The following is a 24,079-nucleotide window of genomic DNA, read 5'->3' on the forward strand; positions in this document are numbered from 1 at the left end:
TCAGCACTCATTCTGACTCATGCCTACGTCTCTCGGCATGGCTGCATTTTCTAGGAAAGAAATGTGCTGTAGGAAGTCACTGGGAACATTTCTTTCAAACGTTATCTGTAATTGCCTCGAAATAGATTTGCCACCGGGCGGAAAGTATAATACAATGGCTCCCATTCTTAAAACTGAGCCCCTTCCCTGCCAGACTGCTCAATTTAGGGCAGGTAATATATTCTTCAGCATGTCTTAGATACTATAATTGTGCAGTAGCAGTGGAGCTAATTCTGCTTTACTGATATCATATGGTTCGTAGCCATGGATAGCCTCGTCCTCCGTTAGTTTGTCTAATCCCCTTTTAAAGCCTTCAAGGTTCTCCCCAAAACCTGCGTTTTTGAACTCACTTCGACCTTTGGTTAATTGGTGGAACCCTGGTTAGCATGAGTCTTGGGTTAACCTCGGTGCAGATGTAATTCTAAATCAAGGAAGGTTTTTACCCTTGCGGGGTGGGAGAGGAGGTAAGTTAGGGAGGGCACCTATGGGTCTACAGTTTGCTCCCCATCCCTTAACTGTTGTTAAGAGACAGTGTGATACTTGTGCCAGCTAGACTGCGGTAGCTAGACTGGTGACTGGGAGTGGCCGCCGGGACCACATAACACCGGTCCTGAGAGATCTACATTGGCTCCCAGTGCGTTTCCAAGCACAATTCAAAGTGTTGGTGCTGACCTTTAAAGCCCTAAACGGCCTTGGTTCTGTATACCTGAAGGAGCGTCTCCACCCCCATCATTCAGCCCGGACACTGAGATCCAGCGCTGAGGGCCTTCTGGCGGTTCTCTCACTGCGAGAAGCAAAGCTACAGGGAACCAGGCAGAGGGCCTTCTCGGTAGTGGTGCCCGCCCTGTGGAACGCCCTCCCATCACAGGTCAAGGAAATACCTGACATTCAGAAAATACCTGAAGGCAGCCCTGTTTAGGGAAGTTTTTAATGTGTGATATTTTTGTATTTGATTTCTGTTGGAAGCCACCCAGAGTGGCTGGGGAAATCCAGCCAGATGGGCGGGGTACAAATTATTATTATTATTATTATTATTATTATTATTATTATTATTATGTCTATCTGTAAAAATAGATAGGGTGCTGGTGGGAGGGGGGGTTACTTGCATGGTTGGCAGCACAGCGTCACTGCTTACAGGAATAACTTAAGAGACATTTGGTTGTGTGTGTGTTTTTCGGCACAGGCATGGCTCCATCAGCGTTGCAGACTTCAAATCCAGTTGGAGGAATGGGTTGGCATTCTTGGCCATCATTCACGCCTTGAGGCCGGACTTGGTCGACGTGGAGAGAGCGAAAGATAGACCCAACAAAGAGAACCTAGAGGAGGCCTTCAGAATTGCAGAGACAGAACTCAATATACCCCGGCTGCTTGAGCCTGACGGTAAACCTTCCATTGTGCCCGAGAACGGAGTGTCTCCAGTCATAACAGTGTCGGTTGTGTTTTCACGGGCATAGATTTTTGACCCTGTTTTCAATATGGATGTGCTAGATTGGGAGGGGAAGTGTACCAAAATCTGTGAACGGAAATAAATACGACCAAGCCGATTGAGATGACTAAACAGGTGCTTTCATAATACAGGAAACTTTTTGTTCACATGTTGACTCTTTTCCAGTGTGTCTTTCATGTGGACATGTGTTGAAAGCCCCAAACGACTCAGGCTCCAAATATCTGAAAGACCGCCTCATTCCCTTTAGACCCTCTTGGGTGCTGAGATGTTTAATAGCTTCTGGCATTTTACAGATGTTGATGTCGTCAGTCCAGATGAGAAATCCATCATGACATACGTGGCTCAGTTTCTGCAATATTTCAAAAGTCTACCTGTGGCTGAAGATGAGATGCAGGTATGGTGACCTATGTCGTTTTTGGACCAAGCCTCATAAGTTCCCTGTTTGCTTTGGAATCCGAAGTCTTGAGTTATCTCTAAGCATCCATAGAGCAGGGGGAACTGACCCCAGTTCAGGGTCAAACCCTCAAAACATTTTTTCCCCCTGGTGCCCAAAATTCTGCCAGTAAATGAATAAATAGTAGACCCAGTGCTGGGGTTACAGGAATCCAACAACCTGAGAGGGTAGGAATCGCCCTCTTCCTGATCAATCGTCAGATTGATCATTTGATGAATGGAACAAGGAAAGGAACCCCCCCCCCTTCTCAACTGATCTGCACAGATCAATGGAATGTGTGCTCGTGTGTCTGCCTGGGTATGCGTGCATGGGAAAATGTGTAGGGTGGCCACACCCACTTTTGGCCACGCCCACTGCTGGCAACCTGGAGGGTTGGCATAAGGGTGATGTAGCTCTTGGTTTTCCTCCTCTAAAAGGCTGGGACCAGTCCGGTGAAGGGGGCGGGGGGAGGAAGGGGCAGCCCAGTAGCGGAGAAGCTGCTGCTCGCCCGCCCCGCCGCCCGCCCCCTGCCAAAGCCTGCTTTAGCGGGAGGCGGGGGTGGTGGAGGAGGAGCAAGCAGCGGAGGAGATGCTCTTCGCTCCATAAGACGCACCAACATTCCCCCTTACTTTTCAAGGAGGGAAAAAGTGTGTCTTATGGAGCGGAAAACACGGTACATAATAAAAGCAAAAGCAACCAGTAACCCCCCCTTCCACACAAACATTTAAAAGGATATAGGATGTTAATCAGTCCAATGCCTGGCTGAAGAGGAACGTTTTTGCCTGGCCCCCAAAAGTCTAAAATAAAGGTGCTAGTCGAGCCTCTCTGGGGAGAGCTTTCCACAAATGGGGAGCCACTGGAAATTGTTGTTGTTTGTTTTATTTTTAATTCCCCCCCCCCCAAAAGTAACTCAAAGCGACTTACAAAAACCCCCCAGCATGTGCATTAAAAGCAACATATAACTTAAGGAAAGCTAATAAACACCTTCCAAAATACTGTTGGATTGCTGCATTTGTTTCCCTAGGTTTGCACTGAAGCAGTTTGCCAAGGGAAAGGGCCTTGGGAATATGTTTGGCATATTCTTGCAACAATGCAAACTGCAATTGTCAGGAGGAACGATACAAAAGAAAACAGAAACGGCAACTTTCTGTTCTGTTTCCCAGGGGAAAGTCAACCAGACCTTGAGTTGGCTGAACACTCAAGAAAAGAAGTTAGCAAGGTTGATGTCGGAGACAGAAACGATGACCTTCTACGAGAAGTTCCAAGTAAGTAACATTGTAGACTTATACCTTCAGAGATAGTAGCAATTGCAAAGTAAATAACTGAAGGTGATTTTTTGTGTGTGTCATTTGTAAAACAAAGTTTCAGCGTTCCGTCTTTTGGGAACTGTTTTTTTTCCCTTCCTGAAAGAAACAACAACAACAATGTGCTCATTCAGTGTTGTAAAAACGTTAAGCTTCTGCATATCGGAATGTATAACACAATTTAGAAACCAGGAAACAAATTCAAAACACCGAGGGGAGAACCACAAGCATATTAAACAAAATGATCAAATATTGCAGCCTATCCATCATTCACAGCAGAGTCGGAAATCTCCAAGGGGCTTGTTAGCCGTGGGAAATATAAGCATAACTTTATGATAACAGGAGAAGAGTCCTGCTGGACCAGACAGTTCTCCACTTGGTGCAGCATCCTTTTCTCACAGTGGCCTAACAGATGCCCCTGAGAAGCCGGCAAGCAGGACCCGTCCCACTCATTGGAGGTAGCACATGGCCACTGTGACTAGTTGCTGTTGATAAGAACATAAGAACATCCCTCTTGCAGCCCTCACCCATGATTGCACCTGTAAGGACGTTCAGTGGTTGCTCATGAGAAATCAGCCGAACGCAGAACTTCTAAAACTAAGTTCTTTATTGTGCAGATATTTACAGTGGAGCAAAAGTTCAAACGTCCACCTCATCCCTCCGCAGAGTCCGGGAATGAAACCTTCCGGTTCTTTGTCCAGCAAAAGAGGCGCGGGATTCTGAACCCCCGCCTCCCCCTTCCACGTCTTTCCTGTCTGCGAACTCGGGGCGCGGGAACGTGTCCCTGTTCCCCGCTTCCCCCTTGGTGCTCAGGCTCTGCGATCCCTTCACAGCCCCTGCGCCGACTTCCTGCCTCCAACTCCCCCTCCCCACTGGAGGAATGGTCACTTCCTCCAGAGGAGGGGGATGACAAACTGGTGAACAAAGGGGGCAGTTCCCTGTACTGCAAACGATCCCGGGATGCTACCTGCCGCGGGGAGGGGGGTTTCCTGACAGCACCCCAATAGCGTAAAAGGTAAAGGACCCCTGGATGCAACCATGGGGTTGCGGCGCTCATCTTGCGTTCAAACCGAGGGAGCTGGCATTTGTCCACAGACAGCTTTTCCAGGTCACGTGGCCAGCATGACTAAACCACTTCTGGCGCAATGGGACACCGTGACGGAAACCAGAGTGCACAGAAACACTGTTTACCTTCCTACCACAGCGGTGCCTATTTTAACTACTTGTACTGGTGTGCTTTTGAACTGCTAGCTTGGCAAGAGCTGGGACAAAGCAACGGGAGCTCACTCTGTCCCGGGGATTCGAACCATCGATCTTCTGATTGGCAAGCCTAAGAGTCTCAGTGATTTAGACCACAGCGCCTCCCACGTCTCACCCATTATTGCACCCCGATAGCATAAGATGAGTCTGCTGGATCAAGCCAAAAGCCCCTCCCTGTCCACACACTGGCCAAACAGATGTGTGTGGGAAGCCTGCAGGCTGGACCTGAGAGCAGTGGCACTCTGCCAGCCTGTGATTCTCAGCAACTGGTATTCAGAGGCATTCTGCTTTTGGCAGCGTAGGTGGGCATGGAATCTGGAGGTTCCATGAACCAATGTAGGCATTGATGGCCTTTTGTGTTAATTTCTTGTGTCCCCCTTTTTTGAGCCATCTAGTGGCCATCATAGGAACATAGGAAACTGTGCCAGATCCCTGTTCCATCTAGCTTAGCATTGTCTGCCTAGTATTGGAGCAGATCGGGAGGAGAAGGGAAACTCTGGTCCTAAACCTACACTGGCTTGTGGGATATCTTTGGGAGAAGAAAAGGCTAAGGAGTTGGAAGCAGGAGTACAAGAAAGCACACAAGCAGGACCTGAGCACAACAGAATGTCACGAGTCCGTATGCTTCTGAATACAAGTTGCTGGAAACTGCAGGAAGGGAGAAGAAGAGTTTGGATTTGATATCCTGCTTTATCACTACCCGAAGGAGTCTCAAAGCGGCTAACATTCTCCTTTCCCTTCCTCCCCCACAACAAACACTCTGTGAGGTGAGTGGAGCTGAGAGACTTCAAAGAAGTGTGACTAGCCCAAGGTCACCCAGCAGCTGCATGTGGAGGAGCAGGGAAGCGAACCCGGTTCACCAGATTATGAGCCAACCGCTCTTAACCACTACACCACACTAGCTGTTGTGCTCAGTTCCCGCTTGCAAGCTTCTCATAGACAACTGGTTGACTAGTGTGAGAGCAGGATGCTGGATTAAGATGGGCCATTGACCTGGCCAAGCAGAGCTGTTCTTAAACTCTTGACTGTTATAGCTAATAGCTGTTGAGAGATCTATACTCTGTCTATTGATCTAATCCTGCTTTAAAAGTTTCTGAAACTGAATTTCTTTTTCTTTTTTTTAATTATCCCTAGGAGATGTTATCATTTATGGAATCGTTTAACGCGGAGAAAAAGACTTTTCAGTCCTTCCTGACATCTAAAAGAAAAGCATCAGAGCCGAGTGGAGATTATCTAAAGATGAAAGATGCATGGGACAGCCTAACCTCTCAGGTCATTTGAAGTATTTTTGAGGCAACTGCAGTTTATGCTCATGCAGTCTTTTGCTCATGTCTAGGTTGGTGGGATGGGCCAGGAAATGCTTCTTCGTGCTTTTCAAGTGTGGTGTAAATAGGGCATCACATCTTCATAGAGTTTGAGGGGACACTGTTGCCTGTCGAGTCCAGGGTTGGGGAACCTCAGGTCCGGAGGCTGAATGTGGCCACCCAGGCCTCTCCATCTGGTCCTTGGGACTGTTCCCAGACCCCCCCCCTCACCTCTCACTGGCCCTGCTCCATGTCCTTCTCGTGTCCTTCAGGAATGTCTCCTTCAATTGTGATAAGGTCCTTTGCTTGCCTGTTGGGGAGAAGCATGTGTAGAAAAATCTCTTCCTTCTTCCTGGCCCACCCACTTCTGCTTGTGGCCACACCTACCAGTAGCACGTGCCCCATGGAAGGTTGTTCCTAAGGCAATGCAGCTCTCAGGTTGAAAGAAGTTCCCCGCCCCTAAGCTAGCCCAACCCCCTGCTCCATGCAAGACGTTCAGACCTAGAAATCCCCAAGAGATGACTTCTCTGCTTCTCCACAATCTTCAGCAAGGGAAGCAATGGGTTCCATTGCTGAATCGCTCTTACCACCAAGGTGGTTCTTCCTAGTGTTCAACCGAAATCTGTCCACCTGTAACTTAGAGCCCATGGGATGCAGTTCTGCCCTCTGTGGCCACAGAGGACATGCATTTGCACTCTTATGTGTGACAGCCCTTCAGGGATTTGAAGAGTGCTGTCTCTCCTTCCCAGGCTTCTCACTTCCAGGCCAAGAACACTCAGTTCCTTCAGCCTTTCCTCGTAGGACTCAGCCAGTCAGACTGGGCACCTACCACCATGCCAATACTGGTAGATTTTTGGGTGATATGCATCAGGCCAGCAGGTGACCCTAATGGCCCCCAAATGCTTCCCCTCCCCCTAAATTTGAGTGGTTGCCCCTGCCAAAAATCATTTCAGCAATAAAACGGACGTATTCTGGGTTCTGCAGGATTGTCTGCATCTCACACGTTTTGTATGCATAATGACACGTGAGCCTTCCTAGACGTTCCTACCTGTGCGCTGTGAGGATGGAGCAGACCCACCTGGTTTAAAAGCCTAGTTTGTTTGTTAACTTGAACGTGTGTGTGTGTGTGTGTGTGTGTGTGTATAAAACAAATACAGAACCTTTCATGTACACCTGTGTTTTGCCTTCCTAGATGAATGAATGGAAAGCAAAGCTGGACGGTTTATTGCCTCCACCTTTAGATGCAATTGAGCTTTGGCTGCAAGAGGTAGAACGCCAGTTGGCGGAAGATCTACCAGATTCTCAAGACCACTGTGAAGCCATGGCTGCCCTAGAAGGAAAAATGAGGTCCACCCAGGTTGGTTACGGAAAACAAAACAGGATTTTAAAAAATACATACGCTCCTGTAGAAAATATAAAAAAAAAATTAAAGGAACCGCAGAAAGAGGGGGAAGGAAGTCGAGTTTCAAAATGTTAAAATGATTGTAAAATTGTTGAAATGTGTTTCCGTGCGCTGCTCTGGTTCGCCAGAAGCGGCTTAGTCATGCTGGCCACATGACCCGGAAGCTGTACGCCGGCTCCCTTGGCCAGTAACGCGAGATGAGTGCCGCAACCCTGGAGTTGTCCGTGACTGGACCTAACGGTCAGGGGTTTTATGATTTTCAATTTTACCTATAAAATTGAAAATCATAAAAAATATGCTCAGCTTTGCTACACAAACACAGGCACACAGGCGTAGTACTGGTTTGCACATTCCATGATTCTGCAGCCAGAGTGTGGTTTGCCATGCCCTTTCCGTTGTAATGCTCACAAGGAGAAATTCATTAAAAAGCAACAACTTTGGAACATAGGAAGCTGTCTTATACCTGTCTACACCAGGGTTTCCCAAACATGGGTCTCCACCTGTTTTGGACTACAACTCCCATCATCCCTAGCTAGCAGGACCAGTGGTCAGGGATGATGGGAACTGATTGTTTGGATGGGAACTCCAAAAACAGCTGGAGACCCAAGTTTGGGAAACGCTGGTCTACACCAAGGGTGGCGAATCCAGTGACGAATTAACTCTGGGAAGAGCTGGCCACAGCACATGGCTCTTTTCCCCCATGATGGTGCGAAATATGTGAATGGAGCGATGCTTCTTTCAGAGCCTGATGGACCATTTCAAAGGACACTTGGAGATGCTGCAGTCCTTTCAGAATGGAGATGAGGCAGGCATGCCGCTGGTGCCGCCGCAGAAACTGGAAGAGATGAGAAGAAGGTTTGTCACTGTCAGATTCCTCTTATCAGCCTGTTAACTGTTCCCCATCCTCGCAGATAATGCAGAGCAGCTTTATCCACCCATTAATATAATTGCACATTCCTATCAGTGTTAGAAACTGGGATAGAAAAGCTAGGAGCCAAATGGCTTCAGGGACCTGGGTTGTGGGTGCCAAAACAGGAGGTCTAGTCTAGTCCAGTGTGGTGTAGTGGTTAAGAGCGGTAGACTCGTAATCTGGTGAACTGGGTTTGCTTCCCCGCTCCTCCACATGCAGCTGCTGGGTGACCTTGGGCTAGTCACACTTCTCTGAAGTCTCTCAGCCCCACTCACCTCACAGAGTGTTTGTTGTGGGGGAGGAAGGGAAAGGAGAATGTTAGCCACTTGGAGACTCCTCCGGGTAGTGATAAAGCGGGATATCAAATCCAAACTCTTCTTCTTCTTCTTCTTCTTCTTCTTCTTCTTCTTCTTCTTCTTCTTCTTCACTGCCAGGGGTGTATGTGTCAACAACATTTTAATTTATTATTTTGATAAGCATGAATTAATATGCAATTCACGTAAATGGCACATTGTTAATATCACATTCTTAGCAGAAATGGTTAATACATGTTTAATTTGGTGTTGACAATGAAAATATTGGTGCCTTACTTCAGTTTTCAAAACACTTGACTCTTTATTGTTAAGCTCCTTAACATATCGTCTATCCTTAACAAATACTTTGAGGCTTCAAAGCACAAACATTTCAGTAATCCTCGAGTGTCAGCCAGGCACAAAAAAATGGCACTCAGACTTTTTGAGGTGCTCGCAAATGGAGCATCTCTTGCATGGTGCCGGTCGCATTTGCCGGTTTTGCCTTCTTTCTTAATCAGGATGTTGGGTTTCCTTTCAGGTTCAGCAGCATCCAGCTTGCAGATTTCAGCAATCTTGTGGAGTACCACCAATTGTTCTGCACGGCTATCTTGAAGGAACTGGTATCTAAGCTTAACATCTGGCACATCAAGCATGGGACCAAGGAGAGTGTGGAGTCGCTGTTGTCAGATTGGAATGTAAGCACCATAAGCTGTTTCCATTTGCTGGCTGGCTAGTTTCGTAGAACAGCGGCCAAGAGATTGTGGCACGAATCGGGATGTCCTCCCATTCAAAAACGCTAAGCCTCAGTCCTTCCTTGCCCTCATCTGCAAAATGGGGCTAAGAAGTACTCTATGCCTATTGAATAGTGCAGCTGCGCAGCTTTTTGGTGTGAAGCCGCAGTTGTCGAATTCAGCAGCTTTCAGGCCGGAATAAAAACGGTACATTTATTTATTTGACAAAATGTGTAGACTGCTTAATAAAAGAAATAAACCTCTAAATGTTGTACATAAAGTGTGTCTGTGTGTATGAAAGCACCACTTAAATTAACAAACTTTGAAAGCAAGTATACATAATAAAAATTATTCAAATGCAGATAAATCAACAGAATATAAGAACAAGTATACATAATAAAATTTTGTGTCTAGGTACGGCTGCCTAAACAAAAAAGGTTTTTTTTGCAGGCGTCATTATGATGTGGTCTGAGCGTCCAGCAGATGTCACTGCAAAACTGCAATTTGTTAACAGAAGGCTGGTTGCGGGGGAAACAACCATATTTCCCCCCCAAAGAAGGGAGCCTAGGCAATTTTTTGCAAGGTTTAAACCCTGACAGCAATTTGATGTGCCAAAGCATTTATTGAGGGGTGATGGTGGGGGCGGGGGGTGGCTCTCTCCTCAGCACTCTGTATCAAACCGTCCGTGACACCTGCCAAAGTTTTCAATGGATTTGTCCTATTTGTTCAGAAGGGTATAAAAGCTTTCTAGAATTGCAGCCACGGCTTGAATTCAAAAAGTACGGAATTGAAACTGCGGCTGCGGAGAGGGAATCATGAGCGCCCTAAGGGGGCACTAAATTCAAGCTGCAGCTGCAAAGGAAGAATCCAGTTCATCCTCTGACGCTGTGGCTTGAAGTTTCTCTGTACCTGACATCATAAGATGCCCCTGATATCGTGAAACATCATGTGATTTGGCAGGTGGGTGACCCTGCAGAGGGCTGGCTGCTTTCAGATCTGCTCCCCTGGCCCAAAGTGGCCCTCCTCCCCGATTTAAAATATTTCTACACTTCCTTTTACCCACTCACCTACCTACCTAATGTCGAGGCATTTTGCCACAGTATTAAAAAATATTAAAGTACCCTGAAGCAGGGGTGGAGAACTTCAGGCCTAGGGGCCAAACGCACCCGCTTAGGCCTTCCTGTCGGAGCCCCTCAAAATTACACCCACGGGCCACACCCCAGAGACCTTCCTTGCACCCCAAGATTTTTTGCCTAGTTGAAATCTGTTCCTGGATCCTGATAATGCCTCTTGCTTATTTTGAGGAAGGATAGAGATGGGCGAGTATGTGTGTGTGTGTGTGTGTGTGAAAACTGGCCTACCGCAGAAAGGTAAAATTTACATGGTCTGCTGCGGGTACTTTTGGCTTAGGCCGCAGCCATCAATGGCACATGGGCCTCAGGACATTCTCTGGAAGGTAACGCGGAGCTTGGGCTGAGGAAAGGATTCTCACCTCTGCCTTAGAGCATTAGAAACAGCCGCAGTCTCACAAAGATGAAGGGACAGCTGCTATCAGTGGTCAGCAGAATCCTGGGATTCTGTTCTGTTTTGTTTTTAGCAAGTGTTGAAAGCACATCACTATTTATATATCAGTCGCTGTACCTTTTAGGAAGCCCACATGACTGACATGTCAGAGCTGGGGTGTAAATACCACATCCTTCATGATGAGAAGACTCACCTTGACCATTGTAGCGCCAAAAATAGGTGATATGATAGAGAAGAGCGAGGGGATGCCAAACAAACACGAAAATATTTTGGTTTCCAGCTGGATTTTCCTTCCACCTAGGAACCAAAATATTCCATTCTTCTCTTATTTTATTTTACCGATTGCCATTGTGGCATATGTACAAATGCAACAGTATCTGTAAAATGTATAACAATCCAATAATAATCAGTAAAGAAAGGTGACAACTAACAGCCAATCCTCTAAACTCTCCCTTTCAATTGCAAAAGCAATTATCCAAAGAAGATGCAGTGCAAAATAATTGAACCAGTAAGGTGAGTTTCAATAATTTTTTAAAAAGAGATAAAATAATGGTTTGTTCATTTTTTAAATCGCAAACTCGATTATCTCCATATCTCTGTACTGGTAAGCATTTCTCAAATTAATCCATCTTTTTGCTTATTTTTTGTTTGTTTGTGTGGGCAGGGTTTTATTGAAGAAAAAGGATTTCTTAGTCAGCTGGAAACCACATTTCGAGTATGCAAAGAGAGCCAGAACAGGATCATGACCACTTCTAATCTGGGTAAGACCTCAAAAGCGTAAATACGCTTCTATCTGGACTCCTATCATCTTGTATTGTTAAAATCTTAGGCCAAGTATTCACCGAGCAGATCCTGGCTTTGGCAAGTTGCTCTCTTCCATTTTTAGTTCTCCCATCTGTAAAAAGGGCATAATGGTGACTCACATCGTCGTGTCATTTTGTGATAATGAACCAGGGTCGGAACCAGTCTCGTTGCTCTGCTGTAATTTCTTTTTATTTTAAGATTTTTTTATATATATATTGATCAGTTGTAAACCAACACACCTCTCTAAGTGGTTTACATCAATATAAAATTAAAACTATTATTTTAAAAAAACAGCTAAAGACAGGTATTAAAATTATTTAAAAGATGGTTAAAATCAACAATAGCTAAAAAAATAAAGCACAAGTTCCTTCTACATGTCTGGATAAGCTTGCCTAAAAAAAATAATGTTGTAAGCAATTCCTGAAAAAAATACACCAAAGGCCCCTGCCTGATGTCAATAGTCAGGGAGTTCCAAAGTTCCAAAAATCGATTTTGGAACAAATATTATGCAGCAGTTATTATGTACCAGTTCTGCAGATTGAAGTAGTCGAGTTGGCGTATCTGGGCAAAGGCAGTCCTGCATGTACTGTAGCCATGGGTAATGACAGCATCGTTATTTAACATTCTAGGAGCTGATCCCGAGGATGCAAGTAAATTATTTAAGACGGTAGAATCTCAGGTTTCCAGATGCAACGAGTACATTGACAACGTGAACGCGACCTTGCGGAAGATTTTGTCGTCCTGGGACACCTATACGGAGAACATCCGCTTGCTGCAGGCTTGGCTGGATGACACACGGAAAGAGCACCCTCCGAATGTATGTTTGCATTTCTTGCTGACTCTTACAGTCGATTCACACACTTTATGGTTGGGGAAGTATTGTGAGCACCAAATGTGACGGACAGCCAACTCAACGTTATACGTAGGGGTTTGGTTCAAAGGCTCACATGTATACACGGAAATTGCCTTCTGAGCTGTAGGTGGGAAATGTGTTTAAGCCCAACTCTATGGGAGGAAGACAAAGCCGCTCCAAGGTTAGCCAGCTGCATTCTGTAAGGCAGCTGGTAAGGGGAAGGATCAGAGGTCGGAGGAAATCTGGAAGCTTCAAGTAGACCTGGCCCAAAAGTAGCTTTCAAGCTCTCTGCCTTTCTTCCCGTTTCAAGCTCTCTGCCTTTCTTCCTGTTTGGTGCAACCTGCAAGCTTCTTCTTCTTGTTTCTTTAAGCAGCACAAAAACGGCGCACACAAATCTACCAAACCATTCCACGTACTGAATTCTGTATTGGTAGTCCAATCAAAAAGAGAGCAATGCAAGAAGTCAAACAAAGAAGCCACAAACAGAAAACTCATTCAAGTTAGTACAACAGGACAATTTCCAGCCTTTAAATGTCTTTAGCCAGGCTCCTGTAGATATTGATGAAAATAGGTCGTCCAGTCAGATGATACGCACAGATGTTAATAGATGAAAGCAAGTCCAATCAGATGGAATATTGAAGATGTGACGCACAAAAATTAGACAGTGTGCCGGCGTTTGTCCCCTGTCCTCTCTTTTTGATTGGACTACCAATATAGAATTCAATACGTGGAATGGTTTGGTAGATTTGTGTGTGCTGTTTTTGTGCTGCTTATTGTATACTGATTTACCACGAGTATTGGCAGCATAGGTTTATTTTTTCAGTTTCTTCTTCTTTCTTTGGCGATCACTCGTAGCCAAGTCAGATTGTCTTCCATAAACATGGTTTTAACAGTGAGTCCATAAGTGACTGTGGAGGCCAATTCTGGATCCACATGTCCTTCCACAGTGGGGACATAGGTTTTTGGGCGGGAGTTGATCACGGTGAGGGCACCATTGGCAGGTGGGAGCAGCAGGTATAATAATAATTATAATAATAAGTAATAATAATAATAATAATAATACCTTTATTGTTAATGTACAACCTGTTGCAATGAAATTAACCGAGCCTCCCCCCTCCCAAACACTCGGTCTAATTGCTCTCTGTGTGTTTCTCGCACAACACACCAACCCCGAAAGTTAGTTGCACTCGCGGGAAGTTGGATTGCCTTGTGAGTTCTTGCAAAACCATCTCCGCCACTCCCAAAGCTACTATGCTGAGCAGGACTTGCCCAGGGAAGGCACATGTTTGTGGAAAGGCGGAAGAGAGGAAGAGAGAGAGAGGCTAGTATAGGGAGATGTAGCCAAGTGTGTGTGGTTGAAATCGCCGACGTCAAATGCATGTGAGATGCTGGCTTACTGTGTTGTGTTGTGTTGTGTACTAGGTTCCCACAGAAGTATTGGCTGCCTGGAACTCCCGGCACGGATCTGTCAATGAAGCAGGGAACTTTTTGATCGAATCCTGCAACGAGGAAGTGGGTTCAGCCGTTTCCAGTGAGCTGAAGAAACTGAACAGAAAATGGGCTAAGCTTATAAAGAAAACACAGTTTGTGAGTTGTCACAGATTTTTTTTTTAAAAAAAGCCTTGTGGAGTTGCTGTTAGCTTTATGATATCCTAAAGCATAAAAATGCAACGTGGAATATTTTTTTTAGGCTAACGGATTTATTGTAACATAGGTTTTCATGGACCAGAGCACACTTCCTCAGATGCACGAGGTGTTAATCCTCAGCAGATTTCTTTTGCAGATTAGTAAAGAATGAGGCCAAAATGCCTTGGCGTGCACAAAGTTACAGTTTATCTGTGACAGTCCCATGAAAGGTCCAAACGCAGTGAATGTTCTTAATATGATACTTCTTTTTAAGGCAGGCATGGGGAACTTTTGCTCTCCAGAAGTTTTGCTGAACTACAACTCCCACCACCCTGGCCATTGGCCACACTTGTTAGGGCTGATGGGAGTTGTAGTTCAGCAATATCTGGCGGGTTAGAGGTTCCCCACTCCTCCCTTGCTATACTAATTTGACACCTGTATTGGAGAGAAAACCATGGTCTCCATTAAGACCTAAACAAATAAAACAGAATCAAATATTCTGATAAATTTTAGGGTGAGACTCGACCTAGGATTTTTATTTTTATCAGAATTATTGATAACACCAGTGTTAATTGGTGTTTGGTAGAAATTGAATAATTGGGGGATTATAACAAGTGACGTTTGATGTCCCTAGGAGATGAGATTGCTGGGAATGCAAGAGGAAGAGGTGAAGCTGGCAGCTGGCAGTAATGGAAAAATGGATTCTCCCACAACAGCAGAACCAGATGACCCTGCAGTGGACAGCTCAGAGGAGGTTCTTAAGAGCCCTCGTTCTTCCAGTTCTGTGGTTCAAAAGTCTATGAATGTGCCGTGACTGTACACAGCGGGAGTGGGAGAGTGGGGTCCCCTACATCTTCTGGGGAGACCAGTCCTGCTTTTGGGCCCCACAGATACATCTGCATTGGTGCTGCAGTGGCAGATAAGTTTAGGTTTGACCTCTGAAGTTGCTGAGACACGCGTGGCTACAAGTCATGATTTCTAAACGCACCTTTCAAGTTCTTAGGTGTTATGCCAGTCACTAGAGAACATGAGAAGTACAGTTCTTATGCTCTTATGATATGACATTTAAGTTTCTAGGCCCATTGCGAACTTATGGCCAGTCCATGGATTCCACTAAACCCAGGTTCAGGAGAGGTTTGTCTAGTTGATGAGACGGGAGGGGGGATGATCCTGAATCGAGGCTACACATAGCCTCTATATTGCACCTGAACTCAGCCAGCCTTTTTACAGGATGCTGCCCTATATCCCAATCTATTTTCTTTTTGAAGTGGGTTTGAACCCCTGCAGAGACCGCATCAACAGAAGAAGCTTTCAGGCCTTGACTATTGAGGGAGTGAGCAAATCATCCTGCCTTAACATATCTGGAAAGACAGTTTCCTCAGAAAACCAATTTTTACTGGAAAATGTGAATAAAAAGCCTTGTTTTCCTCACACAGCAGCTTCCATTGTTTCCCTGCCTTTTTTTTATTTCCTAGACACTTGATGCCGGTTCACTATCACCGGACGAGTCTTTATCAGAAGAAGAGGTTAAGCTAAATTTCGAAGATGCTCACAAGGAGCTTGAAGCGTCTATTTTAAAAGCTATGCAAATCCTTGGCCAAAAGGCCAGGTCTGAGGGACCAGTTTCGAGACATGAGGTGAGGCAAACCGTTACTGATTACCACGTAATTCATCTTGTGTTTAAGGATGGATGGAGATGGATCCTTTCCGGTTCATGTCAGTTTCACATGTGTTTGTTTATAAGTCTGTTGTATTCTGTTTCCACGTTAATGTGTCCATTGGGGGAAAAAATCTGTATGAAATGCTGTATTTAAATATGTATTTTATCTCAATGTACACATTGTTGCAAAATACACATTATTAAAATGCATTTTGGCATGTATCACAAAATTTGGAGTAGGGCAAAATCTGAAAGGGTAATTACATTCGGATCCATATCTTGGTCCAGAAGGTGTGAATTTGGTTGGTCCAATTAAAAATACAGACCAGGCAAAATTCTTCTCCAACCCTAGTTGTAGTAGTGATGGCCTTGTTGCCCCAAGTGGTAAACAAGGTAGGGCAAAATGAGTGGGCCTTGGTGAACTAACATTTTGATCAGCACTAGTTAGCTTGGAGGCTCCATTTTAACTTGCCCCCCCCAATGTTCTGGGTCCATGCTAAGTTGAGGGCTCTGTGGAAGCGAAATTAAAATGGCGTCTTCCATGTTAGAACTATAATAGGAGTTCATTGCCTGAATGTGCTGTTTGGTGATGCTGGGCTTGAGGAACGGGCCACAAACAGTAAGATTGGGCTCTTTGTCCCCCAGCGATGGGCTCAATGAACTCCTTCAAAATCGGTTCCTTTGCCATTCAATCCCAGCACAGTTCTGTAATACTGCCAGCTTGGAAAGGGGCCCCTTCAAGATGCCAGGCTACCAGTCCTACCATCTGGGACTATCCGGATTGGCTATCCGGACGGACTGACAGGAGTTATAGAGCATACCACTTTGGCTGCCCCCTGTCCTTGGCATTCATCTATTTTTAGACAGGTAGTGTGTTTTTATTATTATTCTATAATCTTAGGCTATACCCCCCCGCCTCCCCCTTCTTTCAGGAAGCTTTTAGCATCTTGGATACCAACATCCTCCGCAAGTTTTTGAGAGCAGCAGAACAATTGAAAGACATTTTGCCCGCTTGTGAAAAGGCGGCGGTGGAGGAAAAGAGCAAAGACGTTCGCGAGAGATGGGAGGTGAGAAAATGTACCTGGGAGACCAAGAGTCATTTTAATCACAGAGAAGCCACTTGGGGATGTTTTTTTTTGTTAGGTGTGATGCTCTAAAGGCCTTTTTGACAGAGCTGGTGTGATGTGGGAGCTAGTTAGCAGCTTGGTTCAGGGAGACCTGAGTTCAAGATTGAGGTTGATTATAAGCATCACTGGATGGCCACGGGTGTCGGTGTGCGGAACTAGTAGGCATGGTCCCACTCTTTCCTCCATGCACTGGCTAAATGTGCAGTGGAGTTTTCTGAATATCTTTGTATTATCAGTCCTATCTGTCCTCTAGGACTGAGAGATTAGACAGCCAGTCTGGTGATTAAATTGTTGGACCTGGGAGACCAGGGTTCAATTCCCTACTTGGCCAGGAAGCTCACTGGGTGGCCTTTGGCCTAGTCACCGCTTCTCAGCCTAAACTACCTCACAGGGATTAAGTGAGTAGGGGGAGAACCATGCATGCCATCTTGATCTCCTTGGGGGAGGAAATCTGGGATAGAAAAACAATAAATTGATTTCCCTGGAAGATGGTTGGGGTAGAACCTGTCTTGTCTCCACCATATCCTCTCCAAAATACCCCTCTTAACCTGTTTGCTTTGTTTGTTACCGTCGTCTCTGAACATGTCTCCCATATTCTGCAGGCAGTTCGCTGTGAAATCGTATCCTATGTTGAATTAAAAATGGAAATCGAACGAGGGAAGCTGAATAATGCTTTTTCAAAACTCAATAAGCAAATAAATAAAGAAAAGAAGCTGCTCAAAGCGGGAAAGACGAAGGGGCTCATTGCAGAACATGAGGTATTGCATAAAACCAATACAGTTGTACCTTGGATCTTGAACACCTTGGCTCCTGAACAAATCGGCTCCTGAACGGTCAAAACCCGGAAGTGACTGTTCTGGTTTTCGAACGATTTTTGGAAGCCGAACGTCCGATGGGGCTTCCGATTGGCTGCAGGAGTTTCCTGCATCCAGTCAGAAGTTGCGCTTTGGTTTTCGAACGTTTTGGAAGTCGAACAGACTTCCGGAACGGATTCCGTTTGACTTCCAAGGTACGACTGTATTCTTTTCTCTTTGATTCTCAAGATGTGGGTTACCTTAAGAAACTGCTGCAGGCCGTTTTGTTTTGTTTTGTTTTAGTACTTACAGCCCTCCCTTCACTGAATGGTCCCAGGGTGGGTTACAGAAATGTCACCATCAGAACAAGTTGCACAATCATGAAACAAAACCAAAAAACAGCTTAGGGGAAAGCGACAGAGCCAAGTTGCAGCAGTGTGTATTATGAATGCAGGGAGAGGGTAGGCCCCCGCCCAATCAAAAGTCTGAGTAAAGAAGTGTGTCTTGACAAATCATCGAAAAGTGTGGTTTTTGTATCCCTCTATCTGTTTAGGCGATATTTTCTCAGCAAGGTGTCCTGGGCGAGCTTCACACTTCCTTGCAAGCCCTGAAAACCATGAGCAAGAACATGACGGAGGAAGAAAAGCAGGCTGAGAAGAAGACACCGGTCGTAGAATATGAGCGGAAGAAGGAAGAGCTTCAGCGGCATGCGTCGGCTGTTCACAGTGAGCTGTTGTCTATGGCAGCCGATAGCCATTCACCCAAGAGAGGGTGGGTATTGCCAATGGACACTTTGGTACTGCTTCATGGGGGCTTCCCAGATGATTGTGTTCAGCTGCAAACACATAACAGGTGATCCACAGAAGGCAGGTCCTTCTTCGCTTTTATATGCATTATTCTTCATGATGCCAGGGTCCAGCAGCAGCCAAGACTCTGGGTCAGAGGCTGCAGACTTTCCAGCAAAGGAGCTAGACCAGGCGAGGCCAAGGCACACGAGTCCCAGGAAAAAACCTCCTGGATCTGTAGAGTCAGAGCATGGATCCTCAGGGCATCTTGCGCTGAGCCTCAGGAACCAGATGCCCCCACAGGAGCTCACCAAGGAATGGAGGAGTGCTGATCTGGAGATGAGTGGGTTGGCCCTTCAAGAATCTATACAGTTAGTCACAAGAGGGTGGAGCCTGAGAGAGAAAGAGGCTGAGAGCAGGAGCTTTAGAAGTCTGCTTCCACTCTTTACTGGAGCAAGTTGCTCATTTGGAGCTCTCCAGGGTCCTGAAACTTCTGACCCAACTTATCCCCCCCCCAAAACCAACAACAGCTGTTGGGTGGAAGAACCACAGAACTGTCTGCCAGATGTAATTTGGCTGTGGAAGTCAATCTTTTTGGGTGTACGAACAAGTATGTCAAATTTTAATTTGCAGGTGAGTGCAGGGAATTACAGTATACTTTGGCTGCAGTGACTTTGGGAAACTCCGCATTCCATTTTCAGTGATTGTGCATGTGGACCGTATTATATATCAGATATTTTATTCTTAGCAAATTTTACTCATATAGCAAATTTTCTGCTCTTAGGGCAACTGTACTTTTCATGTAGCTGTGTTTTTATACATTCATTTAAAAATGTTATTCAGAGTTTATTGTTCCCAGCGTATTGATGCCTGGATTGTAAACCACTGATGAACATAATAAATGGAAAAAATGCAATTGTCATTTCATAGAATCATAGAATTGTAGAGTTGGACAGGATCCCAAGGGCCATCTATCTAGTCCAACCCCTTGCAATACAGGAATTGTTTTGTTTTGCATTTTACCAAGCTGATGTTGTTGTTGTCATTTTAATCCAGAGAGTTTGCCCTTGCTTCTGCCAATGGAGAGAAGACATCATTTCTTAATCCTGGCAATGGGTTTTCAACTGAAAGGGTAAGACATTTGGATATGCTCCTAGAGTTTCCTTAGGGATGCTTCCCATGTACTCCCAATGAATCAGAGTAGGTTCAGCAATGCAAGCATGAATTCCCAGAGTATCCATGGTACTCTAGCTCTTATTTATACTTTTTTGGGGAGACCACTTACTGCTGCAGACTGTTCAACTGTTGAATAGCACTTGCCATTAGGAATCCCCCCCCCCAAAAAACTTGGGTGACCTGTGCTTCCCAGCGATTTCCCCATGTTTGCTCTAGTCCCGCTGTCAGGAAACCGCCCTCGCTGCAGCGGGAAGAGATCCCGGGGCAGTTGCAGTACAGTGAACCCCCATCTCCATTGAGCAGTTCATCATCCTCCTCCAATGGGGGAAGAGACCGGTCTTCCAGCGGGGAGGGGGAGATGGACACAGGAAGTCGGAGCAGGTGCTGTGACAGGGATGGAGAGCCTCTGCACCAAGCGGATAGAGGGGGAGAAGAACCCTTTCCGTCACCCCGTTTTCGCAGGGAGGAAGGACGTAGAGGGGGGAGGAGGGGGTTCAGGATCCCGCGCCTTTTATGCTGGACAAAGAACCGGAAACGGACATTCCCGGACTCTGCAGAGGGATGAGCTGGACATCTTTATTTTAGCTCCACTGTAAATATCTGCACAATAAAGAACTTAGTGTTTAGAAGTTCTGCGTTTGGCTGATTTCTCATGAGCAACCACTGAAACTCCTTACATCCGCTTTGCTATATCTTCATATATGCATTTGTTTGAAGCATTTTTAAACTGGCCTTAGCAGTGTGGAGCCTTTTTGGCCTTCAACTCCCATCAGCCCCAGCCAATATGATGTGGTGAGGGATGATGGGAGTTGTTGTCCAACAACATGTGAAGGGCTGGCGGTTTCCCATTCCCTAACTTGCAGTACACTACTGTTATATGTGCATGTTATAAACGTCGCCTGGCTGTGGGGCGTGAAGGCCGCTCCCTGCAAGGCCCTTTCCACCTGGCCTAGGGGGCGAGGCCCAGACTCACCAGCCCTACTGAAGAGGCTCCTCATGAGGCCGGAGGAACATTGCCCGGCTATTTTTTTATTGCTTCATTGATTTAATATGCTGTAAAGAGAGCCAGTGTGGTGTAGTGGTTAAGAGCGGTAGACTCATAATCTGGTGAACTGGGTTCGCTTCCCCGCTCCTCCACATGCAGCTGCTGGGTGACCTTGGGCTAGTCACAATTCTCTGACGTCTCTCAGCCCCACTCACCTCACAGAGTGTTTGTTGTGGGGGAAGAAGGGAAAGGAGAACGTTAGCCGCTTTGAGACTCCTTCGGGATATCAAATCCAAACTCTTCTTCTCTTCTCTTCTCTAAACCGCTTTGAGGTTTTTATTAAAAACATAAAGTGGTATAGAAATTTTTAAAATAAAATGAATAAACAAACAAACAAACATATTTTTTTTAAAGAATGCCTTAACAATTTTAGAGTGTTTTTGCTTTGTTTCTAAATTGTACATCTGTTTGTTGCCCTGGACTCCTTGGAGAGGAAATGCAGGGTATAAATTTAATTAATAAAAAGAAAAACACTATTCAAAATTCAGGGGTTTATCTATGGTGACACAGTGGTTCTCACCCCTCCATGCCACCCTAAGTTGTATTTTTAGCTTCACCGCCTCTTCTGGTAACCCTTTCGCCCCTAACAACACAATGCAATTCCTGGGCATTCTGGGCAGAAAGAATGGCTGTCACTATTATTATTATTATTATTATTATTATTATTATTATTATTATTATTCTAAAGATGCCCACTACTCATGTGTACAACAGCTTCTTCATGCGTACAGAGCTTCCCTCTACATTAAAACTTTTTTAAAAATAAGATTTTATTCGATTTCGCATTAAACAACAAATACACAATACAACACACTAATACAGTTTAAAAACATGACAGACATATTAAAAAACAACAACAAAAAAGATAAAAGAAAGCTTATACATACCTACGAACAAACACTGGAACACTGAGAATAATTGTTTAATTCTAATTTCAAATCTTATCTAGGGACTTCCCCCATTCTCTCTGCTGCGTTCAATACTATTATACTTTAGTAACTTTGTAACTAATTTCTTAACATTCACCACTATTTTAATAAAATTTCAAAATACTAACTTATCATATATACCCCACTATATAAAAAAGAAACATAACTTTAGTCATTAAAAAACCATTCATAAACATTACTTCTAATGCACTATTTTACCTATCATCATCTAGCTTAAGCCACTTATATACACTGATTCTGCTTCAAATATCTAATTTTTCACGATTTTTTAATTTCTTCCAAACGTCTTGCACCTTCTCCTCCCTCTGGTCTCGGAGTCTCCTGGTCAGCTCAGCGAGTTCCATATAATCCATTAACTTCATTTGCCATTCTTCTACTTTCGGAAGCTCTTCAGCTTTCCAGTATCTTGCGAGTAAAATTCTAGCAGCTGTTGTGGCATACATAAAAAACACTGTATCTTGACTGGGTATCTCATGATTGGTCATGCTCAATAGGAAGGCCTCTGGTTTCTTACTGAAAGTAATTTTCATTACCTTTTTAAGTTCATTATAAATCTTCTCCCAGAAAGCCTTAACCTTTGAACATGTCCACCACATATGATAGAAGGTACCTTCCAAATTTTTACATTTCCAACACATATTACTTGTGCCATGATATATCTTAGCTAACTTCACTGGTGTCAAATACCATCTATATATCATTTTCATAATATTCTCTCTCAACACATTGCTAGCTGTAAATTTAATACCTTCCTTCCATAACTTTTCCCAGTCATCCTCTACATTAAAACTAATGGGAAAAACTTCCACGTTCAAGAGCACCATGTGTTCATTAGTACATGTAGGGGACTCTGAATTGGGAAGGGGAAGTGTATGGCAGAAATTTTCCGTATGGCTTAAAAACCTTAAAAAACCTCTTTAAATAAAGCCTCTAGTCTAGTATCGTGAAAGTGTTGTCTCTTCTCCCCCCTCCCCCCGACCTGGGGAAAAAGCTCTAATAAAATTACATGTATGTTTATAATTTGCTATGATGGATTGAAACTGAGATTTTGATATTTTGTTCAGGGTCCAGGAGACATGGAACTAGAAAAGAAACTTCAGAGTGCAGAGAAGTTTGGAAAACATGGAGACTTGTCTCTGAAGGAATTACAAAAGAGGTACTGCCCAGTATAGAATGTGGAAGCGGCAATGAATAAATTTATACCAAAAGTATCAGGAGCAAAGTGGCATCATCGCCACAATACCTCAAGGACCGCCTCTTTCCATATGAACTTCCTGGACCCTGAGGTCATCTTCTGAGACGCTTCTTCGTGTGCCTCTTCCTTCTCGAGAGGGTGGCGACCCAAGAACGGGGCCTTATCTGCAGTGGCCCCACCTCTGTGGAATGCTCTCCCCAGGGAACTTCGTCTGGTGCCTTCATTATACCCCTTTAGGCACCAGGCAAAAATGTTCCTTTTTAACCAGGCCTTTGGTTGATCTGATCTGATCAACATCCTATGTGGCTTTTTTTTTGGGGGGGGGGTGTTATTGGGTTGTTGTTCTTACTTTGATTATATATACTGTGGTTTTTAAGTTGATCTTTTCTGTGAACCGCCCTGAAACCTCTGGGTATAGGGCAGTATATAAATTCAATAAATCATCATCATCATCACATATTTGTATTTTCCTAATCAATGAAACAAAATTGGCATTCAGTATCGTCTTAATTTGACTTTTTGGTTCACGGCTTGCTTGTGTTTTGAAATGAGTAAAAAAAAAAAAAAGGAAGAATCACAGGAAAAGTGCATTCTTCTTATGCCTGACATATATTGTTGAACCTATTTTGCCTAGGAAAAAAGAGGTGGGTGGTCTACTTGGTGCCCTCTAGCTTGTTACTGTACTCCAAAGCCCATCAGCTCCAGCCAGCATGATGTATGTTTTAGTTAGCTGGTGATATTTTAGTCTGCTGTGTATTTTCCATTGCTTCTGTCATTTGCAGAGTTATATTTTTATAATTTTATCATTGTGCGTTATATTTTTATATGTTGCACCCTGCTCTGGTATCTGCCTAGTCGAAGGGTGGGTTATGAATCTTCCTCGTGGTTGACGATAATAATAGTTGTTTTTTTTCTCTAGCTACAATGCAGAAAGACATAATCTGAAGCTTTGCTTGAACACCATCAGAGAAAAAACAGCATCTGCTTTTCCTGGTGGCGTGAAAGATATTTTCAGCCTTCAGAATAAGCTGCAAGAGCTGGAGGTAAATATCAAAAATCCTACTGTGTAGTTAGACTGATATCGGATTAACCAGAGGCTATGCAGTGCTGCATTCAGGAATCACCTGAGCCCTTATATCCCAGCTTGATCACTGGGATCATACAGAGGGCCTCTGTTGGTTGTCCCCCACATTATAGAGGCCTGAGTAGAAGTTGGGCATTTAGCGTAGTTGGTCTCATGCTGTGGGACCCTCTTCCAGTAGAGATTTGGCAGCCAATCCTTCTTTGCTTTTGACTTTCACCTTAGTAAGGACCTCACTTGGAAAATCAACAAAACTCAGGTGGTCAGAAAGGCCCAACAGAGACTCCATTTCATCAGGGTCTTGCGAAACAATAACGTTAAACAACAAATTGATGA

General features: G+C 44.6%; 1 protein-coding gene across 1 annotated transcript in view; it reads left to right on the forward strand.

The window, feature by feature from the left end:
- Positions 1-24,079, forward strand: part of SYNE2 (spectrin repeat containing nuclear envelope protein 2) — a 208,396-nt gene that overhangs the window by 20,987 nt on the left and 163,330 nt on the right. The window contains exons 7-24 of the mRNA XM_033172755.1: positions 1,223-1,419; positions 1,780-1,880; positions 3,083-3,184; positions 5,618-5,755; positions 6,980-7,144; positions 7,932-8,044; positions 8,931-9,087; positions 11,312-11,408; positions 12,081-12,268; positions 13,727-13,891; positions 14,565-14,735; positions 15,406-15,594; positions 16,454-16,657; positions 17,320-17,475; positions 18,065-18,282; positions 19,353-19,428; positions 22,532-22,623; positions 23,582-23,705. Coding sequence (XP_033028646.1) covers positions 1,223-1,419; positions 1,780-1,880; positions 3,083-3,184; positions 5,618-5,755; positions 6,980-7,144; positions 7,932-8,044; positions 8,931-9,087; positions 11,312-11,408; positions 12,081-12,268; positions 13,727-13,891; positions 14,565-14,735; positions 15,406-15,594; positions 16,454-16,657; positions 17,320-17,475; positions 18,065-18,282; positions 19,353-19,428; positions 22,532-22,623; positions 23,582-23,705 — 2,653 coding nt within the window. The remainder of the gene's footprint in view (positions 1-1,222; positions 1,420-1,779; positions 1,881-3,082; positions 3,185-5,617; positions 5,756-6,979; positions 7,145-7,931; positions 8,045-8,930; positions 9,088-11,311; positions 11,409-12,080; positions 12,269-13,726; positions 13,892-14,564; positions 14,736-15,405; positions 15,595-16,453; positions 16,658-17,319; positions 17,476-18,064; positions 18,283-19,352; positions 19,429-22,531; positions 22,624-23,581; positions 23,706-24,079) is intronic.

Source organism: Lacerta agilis, chromosome 1 (assembly GCF_009819535.1).
Source record: "Lacerta agilis isolate rLacAgi1 chromosome 1, rLacAgi1.pri, whole genome shotgun sequence".
Lineage (NCBI taxonomy): Eukaryota > Metazoa > Chordata > Lepidosauria > Squamata > Lacertidae > Lacerta > Lacerta agilis.